Source organism: Zalophus californianus, chromosome 14, assembly GCF_009762305.2.
Source record: "Zalophus californianus isolate mZalCal1 chromosome 14, mZalCal1.pri.v2, whole genome shotgun sequence".
NCBI classification, from domain to species: Eukaryota; Metazoa; Chordata; class Mammalia; order Carnivora; family Otariidae; genus Zalophus; species Zalophus californianus.
In genome coordinates this window covers 37398235-37418953 of record NC_045608.1, presented here as the reverse complement: position 1 = coordinate 37418953, position 20719 = coordinate 37398235, and the positions used below count along the sequence as shown (strand labels likewise).

Sequence of the window (20719 nt, the reverse complement as noted above, 5' to 3'; positions counted from 1 at the left end):
CTCCCCCATTTGGGGTGGGGGGGAGATGAGAAAAGGAAAAGGAAAAGAAAAAGAAACAAAGCAAGAAAAACTGCTAAAGCAGCTAGCCTGAGCCCTGAAGGATCACAGCGGGTTTCCAGTTTCCTAAAAACAGGGATTCCCCCCTCCCCCCTTCCGCGGTCCCCCCTTTCCCCGGTTTCCCCCCCTCCGCATTCTCCCCCCACCCCGTTCTCCCCGCCCCCACCCCCCACCCCCCACCCCCCACCCCCCACCCCCCACCCCCAGCAGGACTTGTGGGCGTGTCTTTAAGTCCCTGCTAATAGGGCTGCCCCGCGGGCGGGGCTGGCTTCCCGGGGCGCCCCTGACAGCCGTCAGAGCGAGCCCCTAGGAGCTGGACTGGCGGGCCACACCGCCCCGCTGGTGACCGAGTCCCGGTGCGCTGGTCCATGCTGGTCCCCGCCTTTGTTCTCGGGCCGGAGCGGGGACATGCGCGGCTGAGGATGGAAGTGGAAGACTCGGGCGGCGTGGTGCTGACCGCCTACCACTCGTACGCTCGCTCCCAGCCGCCCAGCTCCGAGCCACGCTGCGCGCCCAGGGCCACCGCCAGCCACCCGGGCAGCAGGTACCCAGAGCGGCTCCAAAGGGAGCAGAGGTTTCCCGGGGTTGCGCTTTCATCTCCCAGCTGTGTTTTCTTCCAGGGCATAAGAGCACCATCACTTGATTTTTGTTTCAAGTTTTGGTGGACAGGATGAGTGAGTCTACTGCTCTTTGTATTATCCTTGATTGTAAGTGGGAAGTGCACGAAGTCTCAGCCGGCCGTGGCTAAAGTCCTTGGCTAGCAGAGGTTAGCTGTCGAGCTGTGTTCTTGACACAACTTGATGATAAATAGGCATTTGCCTCATTTCTGCCAAATTCACCCATTGACATATTGGAGAATTAAAAAAAAAAAATCACTGGAAATGAGACAAGCAGAAAAGAAAAAAATCAAAATACATTATCCTAAATTCTCAAATACTATTGAAAGTTTCTTTAGTAACTGCATGCCATCTGAGCTAAAACATAGCTGGAGAGATACTCTAAAAAGTAAATCTGAGTAGACTTTTAAAAATTTTATTTCTAGATTTTAAAAACCATTCAACTGTATAAATACATTGGTATCATTATCTTATTATTGCTAATGTTGACTCAATGTTGTAAATGCTACTATAATTTATTTTTTTGGGTGAAAAGAGGTCTATAACCATCTCACTATGTGTATTTTAGATTTAATATAGCAGGGATCTATGTTAAATTACTCTGTATCAGTGTTCATCTGTTTGCTGCAAAGCCAATGTGACTTACATTAACTAAACAAAAATGTTAGACTCTTAGGAAATTTCCCTGGACAGACAATAATAAGTGAGATGGTTTGATATATGACTCATATTTAGGGGAAGTTTTGCTTGCTTAAAATGTAGCTGTTTATCTACTATGGATCCACAGATGAATGATGGTTGTTGTTGTTTTTTTTAACAAGTGGGAGGTTTGAGAGTTGATGTGCTTTTTTGCATCAAGTTTATTTTTGTTCACTTTTTCTCATACTTTTATCTTCAGTTATGTGATAATGATTACTTCTGTCTCCTAATCTAATTGATTTGTGAGGCTTTCAACAGATTGTGATTTTATTTCAAGGAATATCCTTTTGGCTAGTATCCATGAGAAGAACAAACTACATTGGCATGAGATCTATGTTAGGCTCGGCTAACAAAGACAATATTGTTTCTTCCAAAAAGAGCAGGTTGAGTGAAATCTTATTTTATATAAAGACAGTGAGAAAGTAACATTTTTCTTCCAGCTTTAGTAGCACATTGTTTTAAAGGCTGCTTGAAGATATAAACTTGCATTTGTCTTTAGGGTGCTTTCTTTTCTAAACGTAATCCCTGACTATAATTATTCAGATTATGAGTAACTAAATAGATATAAGTGAGTTCATGAGAAGCAGGGGCCTGGTTTGTGCATTTTTAGATGGTCCTGGTATAGCTGTCCTGTCTCTAACTCCCAGCAGCTGTCTAGGAGTAATAGCTAGATTGTGCCATTTGGGCCTTCGGAAACTACATCCGTTTCCAAAGCAAACTGGAGGAGAAGTTCCATTAACTCAGCATGTGGTCTTGTGGAATGATAATGCATGAGAGCAAGAGTTGTGTGTCATAGTTAGTGTTTTATCATATGGCTGCCAATCAGATTTATGCTGCTCCAAGTTTGCATTTTGGTGACCGTGTACACCCTCTCTATAGGAACCTTTGTCACTCAACTCTCTGATGCAGGAGATAGTTGACCCTGTCCTCTGTAACTAAATCATGAGAGAATAGCTTAATTCCTTGGTTCCCAGTAACAACAATCAAAAAGAGGTTCCTGTACTTAAGGAGCCAGAGGACACCATCAATCATGAGTCTGATAACAGAAATAATCAGGACCCAGTTATTAACCTTTGACTCACTAACTACTGATCAATACTTCCTTTCAAGCCAAGGAGCAAGATCGTATTGTTCTACTTATGAAGAAAGCACTCTCTCTTTCAAGAATACCCTTTCCTTAAAATTGCTTATGTATGTGTAACATATTTGTGGACGAGTGACCAGTATGGCACTAGGAAGCATGGACTTTTGTATCATTGTTCTTTAGGTCTGAGTAGCAAAGTTTCAGTTCAAAGCAAACCCATCTCTCCTTATTTTTCAAGCCTCCACGCCATCTGACTTTATGTGCTTTTGGTTTTTTGAGCCCAGTTTTCCCACTAAAATATAATCTCAGTCTCCTCTGTATCTTTCTCTTCATCATTCTCTTTTGTTCACTGTTGTAATCCCAAGTGCCTAGAGCAGTGTCTGGCACGTCGTGGTAGCTCAGTAAATGCTTGTTGAATAAACTAATGAATTCCTACCAAGGTCATAAAATGGCCAAGATGAAATGGCAGGATTTTTAACAGCAGAAGTCAATATGTTTGTACCTACTATGTGCCAGCCACACATTACATATTGGGGATACAAAGATAAATAAGACAAAGTCCCTGCCTTGAGAACGTGGCCCTTTACCTTTCAGACAAATAGGATTTTTAGAAAAAGCTTAGAATAAGTAGCAACATTTTGAAAGCAAGAAGCTTCAGATATCAATCTGGACTGCCAGCTTCTCAGTAAAAGAAATAATAATAAAAGAATAAAGGATCCAGCAACTCAGGCCTCTGCTGCTGCCTGCCAGCACTGGTTGAAGCTGAGTAATGGCTGCTCCATTACATGCCTCCCCCTCCAACTCTTCAACATTGAAGCTGGGTGGCCACCAGTTTCTTTAGGGACTGCCCGTTTTATTTTATTAAAATAAGTAGCCAGTATAAAGTGTACTTGCCAGTGACTCAAGCTTGGGATCAGGCTCCCAGACCCCACACATCACCTACACTATTTATTACCATGTGGTCTTGGGCAACTTGCTTCAGCTGCTTAGAATAGTGTCCAATATCAATGAAACATCCAATAATTGTTAGATGTATCATTACTGCTATCCTTTTAATTACAGGTGTTGTTGATATAAAGAGGAGAGTAAAACATTTTTGGTACCTATCCCCAAAAGGTATTAATGGAGGAAAAAAACTCAAGTACTAAGTATTTGTTGGGAGGAGAGAAGGTAATTCCTTATTTCACAAACATTCTGTCTTTACATTCTATTTTGTAAAGGATAAAAGAGAATGAAGACTGTAAATTTTCAGTTCTGTTAAGTGGTTGGGACTGTCTTTACAATCATGTAATTTTTAAAGAGGCTGAGCTTCTAGACCCTTAATCAGAATCCAGAGTGGAAAATATTGACATATATACAAAATAATTTCGCTTAAAGAATGAAAGATAGCTGAAGATAAAGCCTAGGTATCTTGTTTTTCAAAGATTTTCTAAGCTATATATAAGAAATATATATAATATTTTTTGGTGAGTGTATAGTGAAAAATGGCCATGAGTATTTCTGGTGTTTATTTCGTTAAACCATAAACTTCCCAAGACAGAACAAAAATAGAAGAGGAAGAGAACCAGCTCTTCCTCAAAAACAAATAAAGAAGCTTACCAAGGTTATCCTAGGAATTTTAATCCTATAGCAATGTTAAAACTTTTGTAAAGGGGATATTGTTTTCTAATATCATTAACTATTCTTAGTAATGGGAATGATTTGATTAAAATGGAATTAATGATGATTAGAAAATAAATATTTTATTTTATGGAAAAAACTAAATTTAGCAACTCTTAGTGCCATATTCTTCTTGGATGGAAATTAAAAAGACATTTATTTCAAGGTGCCAGCTCTCATTCAGTTAAGGACTTACATAGGTCTGTGTGAGCTTCTGAACATATACACAGGTACACTAAAATATGGGGCAGATCCTTTTTTTAAAATACTTTTTTAGAGGATTCAGAAAAAGTTATAGAAATAGAATTCTTATGAGAGGATAAGGTATTTATGGGTCATTTTTAATGTCATGGTTAAAACGAGAATTGGTGTCTCTGGATTCTTTTTACAGTGGGGCCCCTATTGAGCATAGATGCCTCCATATGTGGAGCTGTTGGAAAACATCTGGCACATTTCCTTTGATCATGTCATTTGGCTAAACATTTGGCCAGTTGCTCTGTCCATTTTTAACCTGCTCAGTTCTCCCTGATCATTAATCCTTAATGTATCCACAAAAATTCAGGGAATTAGGGTGATGTAGAATCATGTTCATGAGAATAAAAGTAATACTTTCTTAACTTTTTGAGATAATATTAGACTTCTGGAAAACTTGCAAAAGTACTTCAGAGTGTTTCAACTTTCAAACTTCACCCAGTTTCCCCTGATGTTAACATTGTGCATAACCCTAGTTCCATTAATCAAAACTGAAAACACTGGTGCAGTACAGTTAACTATATAGTCTTTATGACCTGATTTCATCAGCTTTTCTGCTAGCATTAGAATTTTTCTGTTGTAGAATTGAATTTGGGATCCCACATTGTATTTAGTTTTGCCTCCCAAACCTCCAGTCTCTCTGGCAGTTTGTCCTTATCTCTTATGGCACTTTTGGAGTACTGATTGCTTGTTTTGTAGGAAGTTCTTTAATTTGGATTAGTGCAATGTCTTTTCATGGTTAGACTGAAATTATGCATTGTGGGTAAGACTTGCACAGAATGATGTTGGGCCCTTTCAAGTGCATCATATTAGGGGGTACACGATGGTGACCTGTCTCATTAATGCTGATGCTGGCTCTGATCACCTGGTTAAAATGGTGCCTGCTGGGTTTTCAGTACTGGTAAACTATATTTTCCTCTAGGTAATTAATAAGTATCTTGGGGGAGATTTTTTATGATTATGAAATATCTTCTGTTTTCTTCTTGAACTTCCCTCTACTAATTTTTTTCTCAATTCTTCTACATTGATGTCTTTTCCATTCTATAAAGTCCACATTCAGTATTCTGACTTTATTGTTTTTATCTCCTTCATCTTTAAAATAATCAACCAAATATAAAAAATGTTTCAATTTTTTCTGGTCTGAGTTCATGAAATCTATTCCCTAATTTTCAAAGTTTCATGATTTTTTTGGAAGCAAAATTTTATGATAGTCTTCAGAGAAAAATAGAAGGCTACTAAATTAAATTCTGTGTTAAGAGAGGGTAGTTGTTAAATCCCACCTTGCCTGGAGAGTATTACTGTGGCTGTCTGTTTTCTTAGAACTATGTTTATACCTAATGGAAACATTTTTTCCCTTACCAGTGTTCCTGAGATGTTACTTGAACATATGCAGATGTGTCATAACTCAAGTAAATATTTGATTTACATGTAATTAAAATTTCTTCTCATTCTGTCCTTAAACCAAACTATTTCATTTCTGAAGTCATTCCTGTTGTCTGTTTTCTCAGTCTGTGGTCTCTAGATCTCAGTTCCAGAAAGAATAGAAGTAGAGTGTTATGGAGCAGAGCAAAGGAAGGGAATAAAATGTTCTCAGAAGAAAATTTTGGAAATAAAGTTCATCCATTTAATTGATAGATTTTGTTTTAAGCCTCTTTGGATGAAAATATAAGGTCAGGCATACCCTTAACTAGGGCAGAAATGCTCCTTTTCTTAATGACCGTCATCATAAAGGCATATGAGTTATAGTGCTGTAGTAAAAGGCACCTGTTGAGGTGTGTAAGTTTGCTTGCCTTCATAGTAAATAGCCTACATTGGTATATTGGCTTATTTCTTATATAATTTTTAAATATTTATTGTTGTTATTTTCCCCCTTATTTTCAGGCAGCCTTAAAAACCTTAAGCAGTACTTTTGTTCTTTCTAATGTTGTTGTTTTTATAATTTACTTTTTATTAGATAATCAAGGTTGTTAGAACCGTGTAAAGAAAATGCTTATCGAAGGACTAAACTGTATAATCTAACAAAAGATTTTGATAGCATTTATTTCAGTTTCTTTGAGCATTTATTGGTTTGCTTGTTTGCTTTCAGTTTCTTGCTGTGTTCTGGTTACTTGAGTTGGTGAGCTTTGTATAATGTGTCATTTTTCATCACATGCAATTTCATGTGTTCATTTCTTTGTGATTACTAGAGGATGCACTTCAGAACAAAACAGTAATGTATCTAAAAGCTTAAAGTTGCTCTTTTCTAAAATGGGAACTAAAATATTGTTTCAGTGTATATTCATCTTAAATATCTGGGGTTTATGACACAGTCTTTCAGTATCAACTGTGCTATATCACTCTTCAATAAATGAATATTATAAATAAAACTATCTGTTTGACAGGCATTAAGTGTCCAAGGGTGGGAGAACATACACTAAGTATCACTTAGAGAACCAGCTGCTTTGTCTCATGTTACTCTTCAAAAACTAATTAAACCTATGCATTCCTTTTCTGATCCCTTAGATTAGTGGAAGATGACTACATACAGGCACACAGTACAAAGGACAGGAAACCAAAGACAAAGTAATATGGAGCATTTTTAAAATTATCAAGCACTTGAGACTTATTTCTACTATTTTAATAATTCTAAGCAGTGGTGCTGATTATCATATATAAGAGATAAATCTTTAGATCTGTGTTAAATTTTGTGATTAGCAACAAAGTTTACTTTTGTACATCTGTAATATACAGAGAAAAGAATCCTTTTGAGGTTTCCTGCTTAGTATTCATTTATGGAAAATCTATTTAGAAAACACTGGCCAATGCATTTGTCTTTATACAAAGGCCTATCAGTGTATTTATATTTTTAGATCTGTAGAGATATCTGACAGGTAATTAGAAAAAATGTCAAACATAGAAAAATAACATTATAACTAATAATATGACATTTGATCTCTTGACACTTTTCCCTACCCTCATTATCATACCTAAACATTCATACAAGTAACCAAAATTAACAGGTCTGTGGTTGGAACCAAACCCATATTTAAGTAGCTGGAGATGAAGAGCCAAGCAAAGGGAAATAAATATAGTTAGAGACGTGAGGACTAAACTTCTTTCCTGAAAATTTCCTAGATAATAGTAACAGGGAGTTTTCACCTGTCATAAGGATCATTGTCCTATGATGTCATTTCTTTGTTTTTAAAGGACTATTTTTATTGACAACTTACTTAGCTTAACATCCATTATCATTTAATCCTTAAAACAGTCCTGTGACATAGGAAGAAACTAAGGCACAGAGAAGTAGCCCAAGGTCACACCATGAGGTAATAGAGCCAGGCTTCCCACCCAACCCTTCCAAAACTGTTGTTTTGTTTGTTTTAACCTGTTGTTTAAATCTTGAAACATTATTTAATATGGATTTAGTGTTTTTCAGTCTCAATTTGGTCATAGGTTCATTGAGAGCAGGGACAGTATTACTATTGTATCCCCCTTAGCAAACTAGCAACTTTCACATAGTAGATGTTACAGATACTCAGTTTTGATTTAGTCTTTCCTTTTGAAATCATTTTTATTCTGTTTCAATGGAATAAGTATGCAGTGAGTTAAATATGAATGGATATATAAATAGTTTGAGAAATTTTGTTATCAGTCGAAGCAAGTACAATGTTAGGAATTTTTTTCCGTTTAATTTAAAAGCTACATTTCTTGCCCTTCATACAGTCTTAGGTAACAGTATTTTAAAGTAGACAAAATGTGCTGAAGAAGCCATTCAATTTGACTAATAAAGTGTGATCTAAGCAATTAGTAACAGGAAATCTTCCTGTGGTTTTCTTTGGGGGGGGCAGAAGTGGGGAAGGGCAATTGTTATCCTTTAATTTGATGTTCTTAGTAACTAGCTCTTAGAATTTTTCATTTTAGTTTTATTAATTGCTTTCTTTAACTACTAAGATAGATTTCCATGGTTAAAAAGGTATTTTTCACTTCATTCCTTGCAGTATGACTCACAACATAAAAATTCTTTTTTCTTTCTTCTCCCTCAGGGAGAGTGTTAAATTAATTTTTTAATTAAAATATTCTTTTAAAAAAATAAAATATTCTTTTAATTTTAGTACAGTTAACAGACAGTGTTATAGTAGTTTAAGGTGTACAGTATAGTGATTCAGCACTTCCATATATCACCTGGTGCTCATCATGACAAGTGCACTCCTTAGTCCCTATCACCTATGTCACCCATCCCTTCACCCCACTCCCCTTTGATAACCATTTCTCTGGTTTGTTTCTCTATAGTTAGGGTCTGTTTCTTGGTTTGTCTCTCTCTCCCTTTTTTTTTCTTTGCTTTTTTTTGTTTGTTTCTTAAATTCTACATATGAGCGAAATTATATGATATTTTTTTCTCTGACTTATTTTGCTTAGCATTATACTCTTAGCTCCATCCATGTCATTGCAAATGCAAGATTTCATTCTTTCTTATGGCTGAATAGTATTCCATTATTATTATTCTTTGTTCATTCATCTGTCCATGAATACTTGGGCTGCTTTCATAATTTGGTTATTGTAAATAATGCTGCTATAAACATAGGGGTGCATGTATCCCTTAAAATCAGTGTTTTTGCATTTTTTGGGTAAATACCTAGTAGTGCAATTAATAGATGGTAGGGTAGTTGTATTTTGGGGGCATGGGGGAGAGGGAGAAGGAGGGAAAGAATCCCAAGCAGGCTCCACGCTCAGTGCCAAGTCCGACACGGAACTCGATCTCACAACCCTGAGATCATGGCCTGAGCTGAAATCAACAATTGGTGGACACTTAATCCACTGAGTCACCCAGGTGTTCTGGTAGTTGTATTTTTAACTTTTTGAGGAACCTCCATATGTTGTTTTCCATAGTGGCTGCAACAGTTTGCATTCCCAACAGAGGCTTCCTTTTTCTCCACATCTTTGCCAACAGTTGTTTCTTATATTTTTTATTTTAGCCATTCTGACAGGTGTGAGGTGATATTGTAGTTTTGATTTGCTTTCTCTAATGATGAGTGATGTTGAGCATCTTTTCATGTGTCTGTTGGCCATCTGGATGTCTGTTCACGTCTTCTGTCCATTTTTTAATTGGATTATTTGTATTTTGGGTGTTGAGTTGTGTAAGTTCTTTATGTATTCTGGATACTAACCGTTTATCACGTATGTCACTTGCAGATATTTTCTATTCAGTAGGTTGCCTTTTAGTTTTGTTGATTGTTTACTGTGCAGAGGCTTTTTATTTTGATGTAGTCCCAATAGTTTATTTTTGCTTTTATTTCTCTTGTCTCAAGAGACATATCTAGAAAAATGTTGCTATGGCCGATGTGAGAGAAATTACTGCCTGTGCTCTCTTCTAGGAACTGTATGGTTTCTTGTCTCACATTTAGGTCTTTAATCCATTTTGAGTTTATTTTTGTGCATGGTGTAAGAAAGTGGTCTAGTTTCATTCTTCTGCATGTAGCTAACCAGTTTTCTCAATACCATTTGGGAAAGAGACTCTCTCTCATTGTATATTCTTTCCTGCTTTGTCAAAGATTAATTGATCATGTAATTGTAGGTTTATTTCTGGTTTTTCTGTTCTGTTCAATTGATCTATGGGTCTGTTTTTGTGACAGTACCGTACTGTTTTGATTACTACAGGTTTGTAATATAAGGGATGCCTCCAGCTTTGCTTTTCTTTTTCAGGATTACTTTGGCTATTCAGGGTCTTTTGTGGTTCCACCTAAATTGTAGGATTTTTTTTGTTCTAGTTCTGTGAAAAGTGCTACAACAGAAGAATTCTTAATGCAAGTTGAGAAACAACAGTCCATGAGAATTAATGGAGCTTTTCTATTTTCTCTCCCAATAGTCAGCAGTTTTTTGCTTTGTCCTGATTTGAAGTCAAGCTAGGGACCAATCCAGGTCCTGGACCATACTTTTATGAAGATCAGTTTTGTTCTAAATCTTGCTCAAAAATTTAGATACTATGGATAGGTTGTGGCAGTCTAGACCCCTGAGCAATGCCTAGTCTTTTTTTTTTTTAAGATTTTATTTATTTATTTGACAGAGAGAGACACAGTGAGAGAGGGAACACAAGCAGGGGGAGTGGGAGAGGGAGAAGCAGGCTTCCCACTGAGCAGGGAGCCCGATGTGGGGCTCAATCTCAGGACCCCGGGATCATGACCCAAGTCGAAGGCAGATGCTTAACGACTGAGCCACCCAGGTCCCCTTACGCCTAGTCTTAATAGCCCTTATCCATCAATGACCTCGTAGCCATGGGTAATACCAGAATTGAGCTGCAAGGATTCCTATTTAGAAAATTAATCCAGGGCCCATTGTAGTCTGGACTTGAGTCATCTGGAGACATCAGAATCAGAATGGTCTCTAGGCTCTGTGCACTTGTGTTTCTTTTGCATGGTATTCATTTTGATAAACTCCAGTTCTTGGGACACTATGGAGATTGGACAGTCATTTTAGTTATATATAAACAGTGTGGTCCAGACTTCTCTGCCATCTGCTGAGTCTTTAGGAGTCTCTTCTAACTATTCTTAACAGCCAGGGAGTTCAGAGTGTGTTACAAATAGGAATGAAGCATCATGAAAGACTACTCATGAGTAAGGACTGCAAGGGACAATCTCTATGGTACAACAGGGAAGCAAAGTATGGAAGTATCTTGCTGAGAGGCTCATAAGGAATAACAAACTTTTTGAGCCAGACTCGGAATTCATTCTGCTGACCCCTGGTGACCCACTCAGGCCCACAACATGGGTCTGTTGTGTTCTGGGAGCAGTCAGGTTGACAGCAAGGAAATCATGGCAGAAGAGAAAACTGGTGCTCTCACTGGGAGACATTAAGGGTGTAGAAGTATAGAAAAGGTGGCAACAATTATGAGAATGGCATTTCCTTAGCTTCCTTTCAAACACGATTACAGCTACCCTTACATTATCTCACTGAAGTTAACGTGGAGAGTCTTGATGACACACTTGTTGCGGCTTTTCATTGGAATCTTAAAGAAAAACATTTGCTGACCTCATTGGAGTAAGCAATTAAATGGGAAAAGAGCTGACTCTAAGTTTCCGCAGATTTTTGTTTTGAAAAACAGAGGATGCCCGGCCCCTGTGATTTTTAACATACCACAACTTAACTTCTCTCCCCCCTCATTTATAAAGCTCAGTGATTACCAGGTCAACTTGGCAACGGTTTTTGTAAAATCTGAATTGTGCTTAGTCGCAGAAACCTCCACTCTAGAGGACCCCCACGTCTTCTGGTTGCTGGAAGCATGTAATTGGAAAAATTAGGCCATCCTCTGCCTATTTAAAGCTGTGTCATCCTTTGTGGGGCAGTGAGTCAACACCAGCTAAAACAACATGAGTCAGTCACTGCTTAGAAGAAGCCCGAATGATTTCTATTATGTCAATCTTAAACAAACATGAGACTTATCCAGACTTTAAAATAGTTCTTCTTGTGGGAGTTAAGATTAGAACCAATTTTCTTTAGAGTCCATGGAAGGACTTTTTTTATGTGTCTTAAGAGGGAACACTCTTCAGTTAACCAAATTTTAACCTGGTTTATTCTCTGTTCTATTTCTTCCACTCTCTGTCTCCAATGTACTCATTTCCAGTTCAGATCATTCTTACTGTTTTAATCTGGTTTCAGAGCTATTGAATTAAAATCCATAAAGTTCAGTTGTAATCTTGAAACTGTTTGCTTATTCTGTTCCAGGATCCTCCAATCTTATTTTTCTGGAGTGTAAAAGATTGTTTTAAGGAGGACTGTGACTGGGGGTAGAGAAATAATTTAGAAGGCAAATGCCATTGTTCAGGTAAAGATGATAAGGGGTTGTGAGAATACAGAGGAAAGGGAGTAATGGATTCTGGAGGAGAAACAAGCAATGGAGTTCGTATGGTTTGATGATTAAAATTTAATGGTTTCTGTTTTTGGAGTGTTATTAATTGAAATTGAGAATTCTGGTGGATGAGTAGATTGTGGATGGGGTGATGAGTCTAGCAGGTGAAACTTTGAGCTAAGTGTATATGTCCAGCTGGTAGTTAGCTCTACAAGCTGGCAGCTTGGGAGGGAGATCAAGACTGAAAATTCTAAGCTATTTATTCATGGGAGACTTCCGCATTCAGGAGAGAGTTAAAATCAGGACTGCATGCGATTTGGCAGGAATAGAGTATCTGTAGAAACAGCAGTGGAACAAAGACAGAAACCTGGAGAGCAATGCCAAATAGGGAAGGGCAGAGCATTGGGAGACTAAGAGGCTAGGAGCATTCTGGAAGACAGGGCATTAGGTTCAGAATGAGCAGACAATGTATCAGGAGTAGCTAGATGACCAATAATGTCAAGACTGAAAATCACCCCCTGGGTCTGGAGGATGGATAGCAGTGAAGGTCTTGGCTAGAGTGGGTTTAATGAGGTTATGGAGGTGGAGGCCAGTTTGCTGTAGGTTGAAGAATGAGTGTGAGGTGAGGAAGTAGAGGCAGCAAGCAGAACCTATTATAAAAACTTAGCTTATATGGAAAGGTGCCGAGAGAAAAAAGGCAGACTGAAGGCGGGGAGCTTATAAAAACTTAACCCAAGGGGCGCCTGGGTGGCTCAGTCGTTAAGTGTCTGCCTTAGGCTCAGGTCATGATCCCGGGCTCCCTGCTCAGCGGGAAGCCTGCTTCTCCCTCTCCCACTCCCCCTGCTTGTGTTCCCTCTCTCTCTGTGTCTCTCTCTGTCAAATACATAAATAAAATCTTTAAATAAAATAAAATAAAAACTTACCCCAAAAAAGCTGAAGATTCAAAGTCAAGAAAGAAACCTAGATTTTTTTTAGTTTTTTTTTAAGATTTATTTTTTTATTTTTATTTATTTATTTGAGAGAGAGAATGAGAGAGAGCGAGCAGGAGGGGGGAAAGGTCAGAAGGAGAAGCAGACCCCCCACTGAGCAGGGAGCCCGATGCGGGACTCGATCCCAGGACTCCAGGATCATGACCTGAGCTGAAGGCAGTCGCTTAACCAACTGAGCCACCCAGGTGCCCTTTTTTTAGTTTTTTTTTCCTAAATTTAAATTCAATTAATTAACATACAAGATATTATTGATGTCAGAAGTAGAGATCAGGGATTTATCAGTCTTATATAATACTCAGTCCTCATTGCATCACATGTCCTCCTTAATGTCCATCACCTAGTTACCCCATCCCCCTACTCCGTCCCCTCCAGCAATCCTCAGTTTGTTTCCTTTGATTAAGAGAGTCTCTTATGGTTTGCCTCCCTCTCTGATTTCGTCTTGTTTTATTTTTTTCCCCTCTTCTCTTATGAAGAAACCTAGATTTCTAATATATAAGACTTAAACACACTTAAAATCCTTTGATAATAACATTTTTGCATACAGGTTAAAACTTTATCCCTAGCCCCACAACAGTATATAAGCACTGTTAGTACAAGAACGTTCTCTGTTTTCTTCATTGCGGAATCCTTAACTACCTTCCTCCCCCGCCCCCCCCCCCCCACCTTCAGAGGCCTGGCTCTCAGTAGAGTTTTAACAAATGGTTGCTGAGTGAGGGTAATGGAGGCTGAAATGTGGACATGTGACCTGTCCTTGGGTTGCGGAGCTACCAGGGAAGTCTTCCAAAAGCTGAGCATCACTTCTTTTGTGAAGTCTTCTTCCCTGGCTGTCTCCCCCTCAAACCAAGTTGGTCATGTCCACTTTTGTGCCTTTTCTACCTCATTACATTCTTCTAGTATTGCACTTAACCCACTACTTGGTAGCAGTACTTCTATAAAGGCCAGGAGTGTTGATGCCAGGGCCATGTCTTGTTCATCTCAGTATTCCTGGCCTAATACAGTCTTAGGTACTGTATATATGCTTATTGAGTAAATGAACAATTCATTCCCTAAATAGTAATAATCTCAAATATATGGTGATATTTTCAGAATTTGCTATTTTTGAATTAGAAAAAGTATTAGAAATCTTGGATTGGTATTCTGTTAGGAAATAGACTATTCTGACCTTACATGCTACCTGCTTTCTCAGAATCCACTAAATTAGCCTTTATACATGGTTTAACATAAACTGTTGATAATATGCTATGAAGTGAAGAATATAAATAAAAATCAAAACTGGTGACAATTGTAAATGAGTAGTATGCATTGACACATAAAACTGAGAAAACGATAATGGGTTAATATACTCTCCGTTGTTTTAAAGATTGAATTTTGCTTAAGGGTTATTTCACTCATTAAAACATGAAGGATTTAAACTCCCAATTTTCATAATAAAAGTGAAGTCGAACAAACATCTGTTGAGCCTCTGTATGCCATATATTGGGTTTGGGGACTACACAAATGGTTAATAGTCAGTCCTTCAATGAGAATAGATAGACTGGTTAACAGGTTATTTCAGCTGCCTCTGAAGTGCAGCTCCTTTAGGGCAGAAACGCTGCCTCTCCCTCTGTATCCCTAGCATTAGCCCACTGGCCCAGTGTGGACACTCAGTATTTCAATGGTGAGAAGAACAATTGAGGAAAAATGTGTGGCGTGCTCTGGGAGAGCAAAGAAGGTATAACTGCCACTCGGGGTTAGGTTGGTGAGAGTTCAAGGGGTTAAGGAAAGCTTCTGGAGGAGTCGATAACTAAATTAAGTCTCCAAGACAGAGCACAAACTTCCAGTTATAAAATAAATAAGTCTCAGGGGTAAAAAGTCCAGCATAGGAAATATAGTCAATAATACTGTAATAATGTTGTCTCGTGTCAGATGGTGACTACACGTAGGGCGGTGAGCATTTCATAATGTATAAAATTGTTGAATCACTATGTTGTACACCTGGAACCTAATACAACACTGTATGTCAACTAAACTTCAACAACAACAACAACAACAAAGAGAATGTGCACAAGTCATTAGGAGGAATGAGAGCGGGAAGTGTCTTTGGCAGAAGAGCAGGTGGGAGGAGAAGGTGTAGCAGCATGCTGCCGGGTGCTGGAGTCCCCGAGGCTGGCTGAAGTGAGACTAGCCAGGGAAGGAGAGGCCACTGCATGTGCACTTTGGGTGAACCAATGAGGGTCAGGCCAAACTCAGTTCATACCTTTGCTTCATTTGGATAATGAAGGGGTTCTAATGATGAGTTGACCTCCAGGGAATCTTCAAACACTTAAATTCTTTTTTTTCCCTCTCTTATTAAGTTGGAAATGAAAGTAATTAGATAATCCTAGATTTTTAACCAAAACATTGGCTTTAGACCTATAAGAATTGTATAATAACACACATCTCTGTCTCATTTAATTTTGCTTGTTCAGTTGATCTCTCTTTTTGCAGTCTGTGCAGTAAGCATGGATTGTTGTCCAGTGTTAGTGACCTCAATTACTCTAAGTGGAGTTTGGTTTATTTCAACCAAGCTACCCAAGCCAGGGTATCAGTATATCAGTAAGATGTTTGTCTTTCAGCCTTTCTTTGAAAAATCGAGCCTGTCTAGTAAGGAGAACTGATTTTTCAGATGATCATAAGTTAATAGGAATGTTGGATATCATTTAAGAATGCCATAGCACTTTATTATATTTTTTATTAATTCATTAATAACTTTTTGGTAAGATAAATTTTATCAATATTATATATACTAGATTTAATATTTCTAATTGGTACAAAATTAGAACAAATTTAATAAAATTTGAATAAAGTAGAGACTTCCAAGAGGCATGTGATCATGTTGCATATTTTCTGTGGTTTTTAATAATCTAACAAACACACACTTTAAAGGAAAAAAATCTGTTTTACCTGTTTATTCATTTCCTGCTTTTGAGTCTTTTTCTGGAAGACTAAGTCCCCAGACTGAGATATCTGATGACTTATTGCAAGAATGTATTTCTGAAGGAAATGGTCTTAGAGACTGGACAAGAATTCTCTCTCTGTCAGCAACCCCTTTGTCCCCTTTCTCTTCTTTCTCTTGCTACCTCACCCATCTGTCCATTACTCTGGAGAGAAAACAATGTAATGACAGTGATCCTAAAAATCTCCAAGGTTTCTGAAGACATACCCCCAAATTTAAAAAAAATCTTTAATAGCCACTTAAAAAAATGAGGTATATTCAAATACAGAAAAATGCACAGTTAAGTATTCAGTTGGATGACTTTTGACCATAACTACCATCCAAAACAAGATATTGAACGTTTCCATCACCCCCAAAATTCTCCATGCCCCTTCTTCAGTTACCCCCTCTCTGCCAGTTTCTGACTTCTATCACTATAGATTAGTATTGCCTATTCTTGGAAGTTATATAAGCAGAATACTAGACTATATATTATTTTGTGTCTACCTTCCTTTGGTCAGGGTAATGGCTTCTGAGATTCAAACACATCATTCTATCAGAGTCCAAAAGTGGTAATAACATATATAGACACTTTGGTAGTTTTATTTTATTATTTTACATGATTGTCATCTCCCTGGCCTACAGGTGTTGTCTGTTGCATATAAGAGGAACTAGGAAAGAGAGCAGGTTTAGTTAAAACCCATCACAGTATCAGAATCTAAAGACTCATCTTTCTGTGGTAGATCCAGGCAAAATTAGGTTGTAAGCAGATTTATTTTTGGTGCCTGCTCACTTTGGTTTACTGGAGCCTTCCTTTTTCCTTCTAGTGCCCCCAGGTAGGAATCAGATGATTCAGTCAAGTGACAATTTGCTTAACACTTGTGGTGTTTTACCTTTTCAAAGCATATGTAGAGTTTTAAAGAAGGGTAAACTTCCAGGTCTCATTCAGGGAGCAGAGGAACGTTCTTTAGGCAGGAAGTCACACAGCACAGTGTACATCATTTAGACCAGAGATTGGCAAAGTTTTTCTGCAGAATGCCAGTATTTTGTTTTTTTCTGACCATTTGGTCTCTGTTGCAACTCTTTTTTTTTTTTTTTAATTTTATTTATTTATTTGAGAGAGAATGAGAGATAGAGAGCACGAGACGGAAGAGGGTCAGAGGGAGAAGCAGACTCCCTGCTGAGCAGGGAGCCCGATACGGGACTCGATCCCGGGACTCCAGGATCATGACCTGAGCCGAAAGCAGTCGCTTAACCAACTGAGCCACCCAGGCGCCCGCAACTCTTTTGTTGTTAGTATGCAAGCAGCAGTAAATAAATCAATAGATGTGACTGTGCTATAATAAAATTTTGTTTACAAAAACAGGCAGTGACCTGGATGTGGCAGTGGGCCATAGTACTCAGACCCCTGATATAAACAGCTTCTTGTTTTGTGTATTTGTGAAGCTTGCATATCAAGCCCATCATAGCAAAATATAGAGAATTAGTTCTCCTGAATATATAAAGTTGAATGGAACAAGAGGTTGCACCTGTTACAGGTTCTCATTTTTCAGTGAGGACACTGAATCTCAGAATAATAACTTTTCAAGGTCACAAAGAGTCTGTGGAAGAGCCTAGACAATTAAGAATTTTCAAGTCTTTAATATTCTTTGCCCTATTCAGTTTATGATGGATATGAGTCACATTACCTCAAATATACTATTGGATTGACAGTTGGGGAAACTGTCTTAGCTCACATAATTTAAAGGAATAAGAGAGAGAAACAAGAATTCAGGTGGTAGCATTCTGGAAATTGAATTAAGGGTTGGCTGAGAAAGAATGAGACTTATACAGATAGCAAACAGATTAATTAATGGAAAAAAAAGCTAGTATATTGAACACTATATCCAAAGAATTGTTTTAACAATGTAAGTGTGTGAGAAAAATAAATAAAAAATTTAACTGAGAAAATAGAGACCCCTAGATTTTCTTTCATTTAGTTCATTCATGGATTTATTCTTTCTCTTTCAATTCTTTTAAAGCTAGCATTCATTGAATGTCTTCTCTTGAAGGCACTGTGAAGGATCAAAGCTAAAATAAGACAGAGTTCCCATGGTTGAGGGGCTTAAAAGGGAGCTCAAGGCAATTGGGACCCATGTCTCATTTAGCTTTGTAGCCTCTGGAGAGAACACAGGATTTGCTTCATAGAAGAAATGGTGTTTGGATTAGGCATATGGATATATATTGTGTGATGTTGGTATAGTGGTGTATGGATGGGGATGTGGGGTAAAGAGATGGTGTAGGAAGGAGCCAGTAATTCTGCTTGAATGTACTGAGGGTTGGTGAGGGAAGTAGTAGTAGATTCTATACACATATTTGCAGGATTTTATTTGTGAGTTGGGGTTGGCTCAACGAATGAGTTGTTGAAGAGATGCCAATTGTTTATCCAAAGCAATGAAAAAAAATAAAAATACCTCACTTTGGGAGGCTGTCTTCAACTCTTTATAGATACCATATAATTTATTGAAGTAAAGCACTAATTTTGAAAGAATCAAACTCAAACATAAACTTTATTCTAAATTTATATATTTTTAAGATTTTATTTATCAGAGAGAGAGAGAGAGACAGAGGCAGGCAGAGGGAGAAGCAGGCTCCTTGCTGAGCAAGGAGCCCGATGTGGGACTCGATCCCAGGACCCCGGGATCATGACCTGAGCCGAAGGCAGACTCTTATCTGACTGAGCCACCCAGGAGTCCCAAACATAAACTTTATTCTTTTAAAATTCTCAAGGAATTTATGTCATGCCCCACCCCACCCCCCCGCCCTATCAAGTAACTGATAGAAACTAGCTTACACATTGTAAGTAGCTGACTTAATCATAAACATATGCCAGAATCATAGTGGTTCAGTCAAAGTCCCAGTCTTCAGACTTCATATTTAGTAGAACTGTAGACAGCTCTTACCCCCAGTTAACTTGCCTTGCCATTGGATGACATGGGTGGGTATTTTGGATGATAGAGTTTTAGCAGTGTGTGTACAGGAGGGATGCAGGGCAGGTGGAGGGAGAAGATTCAACTCAACAGTAATGAAAACCCAACCCCCGCAGGCATTTTGGTAATTCCATGGAGGCAAGAATGTTACTAAGAACAGATTCTGGAGGTCATCTTGAACTTGGTCAGCTGCAATTAAGCCCATGGCTACTGGTGTAATGGAATGCACCCCTCTTTGTTTTGGGGAAAGTTATAAAGAGATTCAGTTACAGGTTTTTTGCCTTCCTGGAATGATGCTAGCCCTAGAATAGAATTCTCCACATACCCAAGCATGATTGGACCTGAAATTCAACAAGTATTCAGTTAAATGATCCATCAGTACCTAATTTAGGGAACTATTTTCCGTCCAAGCTATCTTTTTTTTTCTTTTTTTCTGGTGTTAGGAGGAATTTACTTAGAGCCAAATTATGAATAGTTTTGTCAAAATTATTATTTGATGAACTATTGAAGCGAGGTAACTTTTCACAAACTGAACATGTACAGCATATACTGTCTTTTAATTTGGAATTACTTTCATTACTCACAGATATTTATTTATTAGAGAGAGAGAGAGAGTGCACGAGAGAGCGTGAGGGGGTGGTGCAGAGGGAGAGAGGTAAGCAGACAGGACAAGGGGTTCAATCCCAGGACCTCGGGATCATGACCTGATTCAAAGGCAGACACTGAACCAACTGAGCCAGCCAGGCACCCCTACTCATAGATACTTAAATGAAAGCAAAAAGTGATATGTTTTGTTTTCTTCTTACTTCTAGCTTGGGGACTTGAGTTGTATTTTTAAAAATAATATTTTTTTTATCATGTAGTTAGCTTTTTCAAGTCGTAGAACTCTTTGAGAATCTAATAAAACGTTTAGGCCCCTGTGAAAAGTACACATATGTATGTTGTACAGATTTGCATGCATTTTTATGTGATTCATGAAGCACAGGTTAAGAAGATGTTGGTCAAATTGTATTTAAAATTAACTTTTTTCCCCTACCTTTACATTTATAGCTCTCATGACCAATTTTATACCCCAAGAGAGCTGTGTTTCCTTAGTACCTAGAGATTAGCTTTGACCAAGTGGAAGACAGATTCACTATAAAAATAGCAATGGCCAACCTAGGGACTGACTAGAATGCCTGCTGTGTGAGAAGCTGCTGTTCATTTCTGTCTGCCTATAATCAGGATACTTCTGGGTGGCATTGGCATGATGGGTAGTGTCTATGGCTCAGGCATTTTGGGCTAATGTGAGAAAGCTGACTGGGTAGAGCCTTGAGTGCCTGGGTTTACGCTTTAATACCTGTATGAATAGGATATTTCTGTTCTCAGGAGTGAAAAATGTTGGCCTCAACATCAATGAGATCATGGCACAAGAAGGTGCTGAGTTTTAGCCACTTCTCAAGGAAGGTGTAGAGGAAGTGGAAGCCTCTCAGTATTTCACACATGAGGAAATTACAGGAATTGTTGTCTAACAGGAAAACAAAATAACCCTTTCGGCCCTCACGCCCACAGTCCAGGGCCTTTTTCCTTACTGGGAGTCTGCAAGGGCTTTTCTTGGATCCCTGTGCAGGTGTGTGCCAAG

The 20719-nt window shown here is 38.3% G+C and overlaps 1 protein-coding gene across 4 annotated transcripts in view; it reads left to right on the top strand.

Annotated features, from left to right (window-relative positions):
* Window positions 1-348: 348 nt before the first annotated feature.
* ARHGAP28 (Rho GTPase activating protein 28) overlaps window positions 349-20719 on the top strand; it is a 212031-nt gene continuing 191660 nt past the window's right edge. For 3 of the 4 annotated variants that reach the window (XM_027577187.2, XM_027577192.2, XM_027577186.2), the window contains exon 1: window positions 349-601. In XM_027577187.2, coding sequence (XP_027432988.1) covers window positions 426-601 — 176 coding nt within the window. In that variant the 5' untranslated portion in view covers window positions 349-425. The remainder of the gene's footprint in view (window positions 602-20719) is intronic. The other variant, XM_027577189.2, reaches the window with a different exon arrangement.